This window comes from Camelina sativa, chromosome 6, assembly GCF_000633955.1.
Source record: "Camelina sativa cultivar DH55 chromosome 6, Cs, whole genome shotgun sequence".
Classification (NCBI taxonomy): Eukaryota; Viridiplantae; Streptophyta; class Magnoliopsida; order Brassicales; family Brassicaceae; genus Camelina; species Camelina sativa.
In genome coordinates, this window is record NC_025690.1 from 1,346,187 (window position 1) to 1,354,312 (window position 8,126).

The 8,126-nt window shown below is 35.7% G+C and overlaps 3 protein-coding genes across 4 annotated transcripts in view; 1 reads left to right on the top strand and 2 right to left on the bottom strand.

Annotated features, from left to right (window-relative positions):
• LOC104790052 (protein kinase 2B, chloroplastic) overlaps positions 1-1,503 on the bottom strand; it is a 3,462-nt gene extending 1,959 nt beyond the window's left edge. The window contains exons 1-4 of one of the 2 annotated variants that reach the window (XM_019246601.1): positions 1,257-1,503; positions 577-914; positions 331-466; positions 81-217 (exon numbers count right to left, since the gene is read on the bottom strand). In XM_019246601.1, the coding sequence (XP_019102146.1) occupies positions 81-217; positions 331-466; positions 577-914; positions 1,257-1,491 (846 nt within the window). In that variant the 5' untranslated portion in view covers positions 1,492-1,503. The remainder of the gene's footprint in view (positions 1-80; positions 218-330; positions 467-576; positions 915-1,256) is intronic. The other variant, XM_010515750.2, reaches the window with a different exon arrangement.
• LOC104790053 (UDP-galactose/UDP-glucose transporter 1-like) lies at positions 3,390-5,610 on the top strand. Its single transcript, XM_010515751.2, has 7 exons — positions 3,390-3,743; positions 4,062-4,159; positions 4,260-4,390; positions 4,476-4,506; positions 4,634-4,737; positions 4,813-4,934; positions 5,021-5,610. The coding sequence occupies exons 1-7, from the start codon at positions 3,640-3,642 to the stop codon at positions 5,427-5,429; spliced, it is 999 nt and encodes a 332-aa protein (XP_010514053.1). The 5' UTR covers positions 3,390-3,639; the 3' UTR covers positions 5,430-5,610.
• LOC104793844 overlaps positions 6,259-8,126 on the bottom strand; it is a gene marked incomplete in the record, with an annotated part of 4,117 nt that continues 2,249 nt past the window's right edge. Inside the window, 3 exon segments of the mRNA XM_019246602.1 lie at positions 6,259-7,285; positions 7,364-7,712; positions 7,812-7,863. Of these exon segments, the coding sequence (XP_019102147.1) occupies positions 7,175-7,285; positions 7,364-7,712; positions 7,812-7,863 (512 nt within the window).

An 8,126-nucleotide genomic window follows, 5' to 3' on the forward strand; every position in this document is an offset into this window, starting at 1 on the left:
AGTTGGTTAGAAATGAAGTAAAATCCCTAGAATAAGGTGTTGAAGAGAGGCTACTAATCAGGTTTCTCGGGGATTATTACAGCGTCGAGTAGAATGTTAGCAGCTTTAAAGTCTCTGTATATCACTTGTGATTTTGCGTCATGAAGAAAAGTAAGCCCCTTGGCTGCTCCTATTGCGACTTTCATCCTTATTGCCCACGTAAGTGGCTGAGCGCCACCTGCAAGATAAAAAAAAAGCATTTGACAAGGATTACAAAACCAAGTATAAAGAAGGTACAGATGTGTTGATTCTGAAAAGGATTTGCTTTGGTAACCACAGGTTTTAACATACGTCTAAAAAGATGATTCTCCAAGCTTCCTTTTGGCATGAACTCATATACTAGTAACCTGTTTTCACCCTCTACACAATACCCAACTAGTTTGACAAGATTTGGGTGACTAAGCTGACCAAGATAGTTCACTTCAGTCTGAAACCAAACAAAATCCAAAAAGATATGTCACCTAACAATATTAACACCAATCACATGACCAAAAGTCCAAAACCAAATAAGAGAAGGAAGGGAAACAAACGACGTACCAACCACTCCTTATGACCTTGAAAGCCTTCAGTTTTAAGCTTCTTAACAGCAACAACGATCCCAGAACCAGGTTTTGAAGCGGTTAAAGTTGTTCCATCAATCCATCCTTTAAACACATAACCAAAACCTCCTTCACCTAAAAGACTATCAGGTCGAAAATTCCTAGTCGCGTTCTTGAGTTCGTTAAAGGTGAAAGCTTTAAGATTTGGTGATGACAAAATCTCTCCTTCAGTTCTTGGCGTAGGCAAAGACTCAACACTGCTGTAAGAATTTATGCTTAAGCTTGAAGGAACTGTGGAACGACTTGTCTTGCTAGAAACTCTTGAGCTCGACGAAACTAAAAATAGATCCAAATATAAAATATCTAAAAGTCAGACTTAAAACAAAAGATCATTACTTTAATTTCCAATTCAATTTGAACATTAAGAGAGTAACACATGGATTCAAACACCAGTCTGATCCAGCATTTAACCCAAAAAAATCATCATATACAATACAGAGATGGATAATTCGAAAGGTTTGATTTTTGAAGAACACCATCTTTACAAAATTGAGAATTTTAGCTTGGAAACAGAATACGGAGAAAGTTCCCCAAAAAAAGGAACAATAACGGGAAACAATCGAAATTGGATAAATGAAGAAACTTTTGTAAGAACTATGGAGGGAAAAAAAAAATTACCATAATTAGCATGAGGACTGTGGCTGCTACTATCCACTTTAGCTGATGAATCTAAGCAATTACCCATTTTGATCTTCGAAACAGATTCAAAATAACAAAAAGGTTGATTTGTAATAATGATTGATAAGTTTTCCAGAAGAGATGATTTTGGAAAAATAAAACAAAATGAGAGCAGAAGAAGAAGAAGGAGGAGGAACGTGAGAGAGATGTAAAGAATCACAGAGAAGCACACCATACATACAATAGTCTCGGTGGTGGGGGGTTGGAGTATGACGATTCTACCCTTCTTTTTCTTGCTTTTTGTTCTACGTGGTCCGCTGTTTTATATTAAATGACTATAATACCCTTGCTTTCGGCGAATCTTTAAGGCATCAAAGAAGGGATAGTTTCGTAAAGATCTGGACCATCTGGGCTACGTCTTTGCTTGCGTCAGCAAATCCACGTCAGACTTTGTTTTTTTTAAGCTTTTTTTCTTTTTTTTTTTGTTACATTCAACTTTAAGCAAAAGCAAAACCTTATAAAGTTGCATCAAATCTAAAGATTTAAATTTTGGTAAAAAGATTCCAATGATTTTTTAGATAATGTAAAGATTTTATTTATTAATTTATACAAATTGGGGTACAGGAGTTTAAGTACTACTTCCGTTTCAAAATAAGATGTTTTAGAGAAGTTTTTTGTTTCATAATATAGGATATTTTAAAAATTTTATGCAACTTTTAGATTAATTTTATATTTTATATTATGCAGTATTGTTTTTGATTGGTTAAACTTGTTAAAAGTAAAAAAATTTTAATTTATATACTTTAGCTAAAACATTTTATATTTTGAAACTGAGGAAAATACTGTTTGTTGGAACGAAGGCAGTTAAGTAGTAATAGCACGCTTTTGGAATATATTTTTTAAATTTCAAGTGTATCGATAACTTTATTCCATGCATAAATGCATTGACCCCAAACAAATATTTATAAGTCTATTCACACATTACGTTTGACCGACACATCTGAGAGCTTTTTTTTGGACATACTGTTTTACACTGACACGTGGGGACGATATTCGCAAAAACCATTCCTACAATTGTAAAACTGTGAAACATTTATTTTTTTAAAGAAGATATATGGAATATTGTAGAGGATTCACTAAAGGAATCATCAAATTAATATAATGTGTATCTTTTTCGATCACAACAATAAACTTTACTTTTTTTTCGAAAACGTGTAATATGCAGATTTTAAATGATGATTGAATATACAAAACATATCTAGTTCAAAACCTTTTAAACTACAAATCATAATATAGTCATCACAATCTTGAGTTTACTTTTTAGTGATGACATTTACGGCTGTTACCGTTGTACCGTTCAAATTACCATAATTGTATAACATCTCTTTTTGTCGGCAATTTAATAGCATTAAAAGTCCAAATTTTAAAATGTCCGTATTTTGCAACTTGATATATCACCCGGTGACTTTGTTGTACAAAAATATCCTAAGGTTTAAAAGACGATGCATGTGAATGGAATTAGTAACACGACAAAATGAGGCATGTTAATATCAAAACCTTCTAGTATATATATTTGTCAACCATTTTATCTATATCCGTTAAGCAATCCATGATAATATTTATGGCACAAAAAAGTACCAGACATGGTTTTATAAATTATATTTTGAGTGCATATTATTTTAGTAGCTATCATATTTTATGCTTTCAACCTTCTTTTAATCTTTTCTTTTGTCAACAATATTATCTCATCTTTACCTTTACACAAAAGTATATCTTATCATCTTTGGTTCTTATAAAATAAACTCGATTTAATATTTTATCAAAATATTCATAAGTTGAAGATACAAATTCTTATTCAGTTTGTCCCCTGAATAATTCATATGAAAGCACTTAAATAGTGATTAGTATAATGTAAAATTAATTAAACAAATAAAACTCCATCTAAATCAACGATTAAAGACTGTTAATGATGCTGTGAGACTTTACTTTTTGGTCAACTTCAAAGCACCAACCGAAACTTCCAGCATGTTGCAGCCTATACTAACCATCGTGTGGTTTTTACAACAATAAATCGGCGTGTAGTTTCTCTTTCTATCTCAGACACGGAAACAATTTCACGAGCTGCACTCCAAAACTACACACGCGTCACCACCAACCAATCAGAAACGTAATATGAGATCATCAGTCCAGTGTATAGCTTCCACGTGGAACATCGACGTCTATTTTCGCGCCTTTGTAACACACAACAAACCTCGTCTTCCCAAAATTCCAAAGCAGAACAATTTTAATTTGCGATTCTCTGATTCGATCGGTGTACAAATTCGAATCAAAAGCGGCGGCAGAGGATTTATCCGCGTTGTTCGGGGACGCTGCCGGAGCGGCGATGGAGGTTCAGGGATCTGGATTCCGTCGAATTCTGCTGTTGGCGTTGTGTATCTCCGGGATCTGGTCCGCCTACATCTACCAAGGCGTCCTTCAGGAGACTCTGTAAGTAAATTGTCAAGTTGAATCGATTCTCGTCTTATTCATTGCTCGATTCTGGCTTATTGTTGCGAAATTGTTGCTAATTTGAGGTCCTTAAGTTAGCTAGTCTACATAGCGAGTCATATGATTCGTCTGCAATTCGAATTCTGTAGTTCAAATTGCTCTAGACATAGCTACCGGAACTTGTTATTGAACGCTCTTACGTTTAGCATTATTAGTCTTGTGGAGGAACGTTTCTGAAATTTGTAGGGACACATCTACAAGAACTTGTTTTTGGTCCATCATGGACTGACTAAAGAAACTTTTCTGTTATTTGATTAGGTCCACGAAGAGATTTGGTCCTGATGAGAAGAGGTTCGAGCACCTAGCATTCTTGAACTTGGCCCAAAGTGTAGTCTGCTTGATCTGGTCTTATATAAGTGAGCACTTTTTCTAGTTCCATCTCCATTGCCTTATCATTGAATACAGACAAGTGTTGCTGAAAAATGTCGTATTTGTCTGTTATCTGATTATGTTCAGTGATCATGCTCTGGTCAAACGCTGGTAACGGTGGAGCACCATGGTGGACGTACTGGAGTGCTGGCATTACTAATACAATTGGTCCTGCAATGGGTATTGAAGCCCTTAAGTATATTAGTTATCCAGCTCAGGTAACTTTTTACTTGATCACTATACTCAGATTATGATGGTTTTAAACTATTTCTATGGGTTATATTCTGATCTTGCTTACTGCAGGTCCTGGCGAAATCGTCAAAAATGATTCCAGGTAAGATATGTATATGTTTAGGTTCTATTTTATAATTTCTCAAAAACATGATCATGAAACTCTGTTTTTTACATACTTGTTCTTAAGATCTTGTTTTTCTTATTCATGCTTTTTTTTCGTGATGCAGTTATGCTGATGGGAACTTTACTTTACGGAATAAGGTACACTTTCCCTGAATACATTTGCAGTTTTCTCGTCGCGGGAGGAGTATCCATCTTTGCTCTTCTTAAGGTATGCAAAACTGCTCATTCTAAAACTCTGATCAGAGCATATTAATCAAGATTCTGATTTGGATTTTATTTTCAGACAAGCTCAAAGACAATTAGCAAGCTAGCACATCCAAATGCTCCCCTCGGCTATGCACTTTGCTCCTTGAATCTCGCCTTTGACGGATTCACAAACGCCACCCAAGACTCCATTGCCTCAAGGTATGCATTGATCTGACGTTGCATCAGGAGTTACAGCTTATAACCTTCCATCTTTTATTAAATCACCACACAATGACACTTTACAGGTACCCGAAAACCGAAGCGTGGGACATAATGCTGGGAATGAACTTATGGGGCACAATATACAACATGATCTACATGTTTGGATTGCCACAAGGGATTGGATTCGAAGCAATCCAGTTCTGTAAGCTACATCCAGAAGCGGCATGGGACATTCTTAAGTATTGTCTATGCGGTGCCGTGGGACAAAACTTCATCTTCATGACAATAAGTAACTTCGGGTCGCTAGCTAACACGACCATAACAACGACCAGGAAGTTTGTTAGCATCGTTGTATCATCAGTAATGAGCGGAAATCCATTGTCGTCAAAGCAATGGATATGTGTTTCGATGGTCTTTGGTGGTTTGTCATATCAGATTTATCTTAAATGGAGAAAGTTGCAGAGAGTGGAGAAGAAGAAGCAAAAGAGTTGAAGAATGGATCTGTTTTCTCTAATTATTTTTCAGTTATTTGTTAGTTGTTTATATTTCTTCCTTTTGTCTCTAGCATACAGTGAATCTCAAACCAGATTAGTCAAACTGTAAAACTAGTGATTAACCACCACATATGGTAACATTACTAATTACATCAAATACATGATTTGAATTTTGGGAACTTGGAAGTTCACCAGTTTTGAATCCAGCTTAGATCAGTCTCCTAATACCGGCTCGCATAATCACAATAGTGGATAGACAAATGAGAGATCGGTTGTTATCTCTTCTACTCATTGGGGATAGAAGATATGACAAAGGTTTGCAAGCCTGGTTCTCCTCTCGTTCCTGATCCTCACTTAGTTTTTTTTAACCATAACACTTTTCAACCAAATGTTGCACAAGTTGTAAAAATGTTATTTTCATTTTGAAAATAATTTAACATTACATTAAAAAAAAAATCCAGCTTAGATCACTGGTTTTAGCGGTTTAGTAAGAATTTGGTTTTGATGAAACCCGGTCTACAAAATAATTATAAAGTTGGATCGACCGGTATGGTTAGAACAGTAACAGAGGAAATGGAGGTTGAAAAATTCAAATTAAAAACAAAAGGTAGGAAAGAAAGTGATGATTACGTTTTTGTCTTCCACTAACCAACACTTAAAAACACCTCCCATTTTTATAGAGAAGCAGATCCAGATCCAACTAAGTATAGACCTCTTCAGTCTTCTTCATTTGAGTTGTTTTACTTCTGCAACTATAATCACAGACGAAGGAGAAGATGATCTTGAAAAATATAGGTACGTTTATAATAATGAGACACTATATAGAATTCACACCAAAATCAATTCATTTCCACTCATATTATAATCTCTTTACAAAAATCACATGATTCTTCTGAGAAGGGGACAATATGGGAAAGGATTTTATGACAAACAAACTTTTTTAAAAAATCTTCTTCATCTTCTCACACCTATGAGAAGTTGCATTACAAAAAGAAGCTCAGAAGGAAAATTTCTTCCCTGTTTTGCTTCTCTGTTTAGCTCCAAAACCAAATTTGAAAATCTTTGTTCTTTCTTTTTTTCTTCTGTGTATTTTCATTACTCTGTGTATATAGAAAGGCGACATGCCTCTCTCTGAAGTCGTTTTTTTCTTCTTCTTTGTTTCCTTTTAGTTTACACTCTGAAATAAAAACTCTATTTTTTTTTTATGTAAACAATATAGGTTCTGTACAGAGAAATCAAGAAAACAACAAATCAAGAATTCATGGGGGGAAGACAAACCCGGATTATGTATCCTGGGTTTGACCCTTGAAGAAGGGGGGGACAAACGAAAGAATTTTCTTCTTAGACACACAAATCATGAATGGAAAAGAAAAACTCATACTTTTAAAGCCATTTTTTTATGAAATGGCTTTGAGGTATGATGATGAAAAGAAAATTGGGAATCCTGAGTATCTGAGAGAGAAACTCAGTTTCTGAGATTGGGGGTCTAGACTTAGAAATGTTACCTTTAACATTCTAGGATTCTAGATTATGAACACTGAGAGGAATGTAAAAAAAAATGCAGATCATGGCACGCCCGCTTCACTAAAACTTTTCAGGCCGATATGGCTGCAAATCTATGAAGAAGAAGAAAATCTAAGCAAAAAAGAGGGATGAAAATGCAAGTTATGTCGACCTCCATGAGGACATAACTGCGGGGTTTTTTTTCTGGTTTAGAAGGTTTGGTTTGGTGTTTGGTCTGGTTCACAAGCTATCGAGAAGAACTCTTTTGCAAGGAGGTGGTTGTGAAGGATTAGCACTTGGACATGGACATGGGGACTCGACACCAAGTGTTTTTAGCAGAAAGTTCCTCTCCTGCAGAAACAGATCCATCAGGTTTCTTTTTAAAAAGAAATTTACACAGTTCAGTTAGTTAGGTGCAGCAAAGCTTACACTTTCAGAGAACTGTGGGCTTGGAATGCCTGCTGCTAGAGTTCTGAAAAATGGAGTGACTTGAACAGGGGAGTGGAACTCTTCGTCACCCGACATAGGCACAACAATCTCATTAGGGTTCTTTAGGACATCCTGACATGTTGTGAGTAAATCCACATGTTCCACAGTTATTACATCAGGCACAATCACTTTAGCTTGTGGTAACTCCCCATCATTTTGTTTCTGCGATGTTGTTGTCTGAGTATCAGACATGAGTTGCTGAGTTTTATCACCAGAAGGATGAGGAGGCATTACGGTTGATCCTGAGCTATATTCAGAGCTTGCTGGTGAATCATGGAGATCAGGTTGCCTATATAAGTGATGACATTAATGGCTGTTAGATGATCAGAAACCACAAGGTAAAACCACAATCATTGATACATTTTTTTTTTTAAAGTAATTTTTGAACCTCCAAGATGTTTGACTATCTTCATTACTAATCCTCAAGTCCTCATCAAGACCTTTGAATTCCTCGAGTTGGAAATCTATATCTGGGATTCCATATCTGAATAAATCATTTTCTTTGCTTTTATTCAAGAAATCCTGTAGGACCTGGAAACATTAGGAACAAGAGAGATTGCTTTTGTTATTAGAAAGCTCACAAAGGATCGTGCAACATTATGTTCAAGTTACAGAACAAAATGAGTCGAGAATCACAGGCATTGTTTACCTTCCAGGCATTTTCCATGCTTTGATCTGTGTTGTCTGCATTAACTTTCTGTGC

What these genes read in the sequence shown, in the direction of transcription:
- LOC104790053 (XM_010515751.2), top strand. Translation starts at nt 3,640, where the DNA reads ATGGAGGTTCAGGGATCTGGATTCCGTCGAATTCTGCTGTTGGCGTTG. An exon ending in ATCGTCAAAAATGATTCCAG is followed by an intron (nt 4,507 to 4,633) that starts GTAAGATATGTA and finishes TTCGTGATGCAG; the next exon opens with TTATGCTGATGGGAACTTTA. An exon ending in CAAGACTCCATTGCCTCAAG is followed by an intron (nt 4,935 to 5,020) that starts GTATGCATTGAT and finishes GACACTTTACAG; the next exon opens with GTACCCGAAAACCGAAGCGT.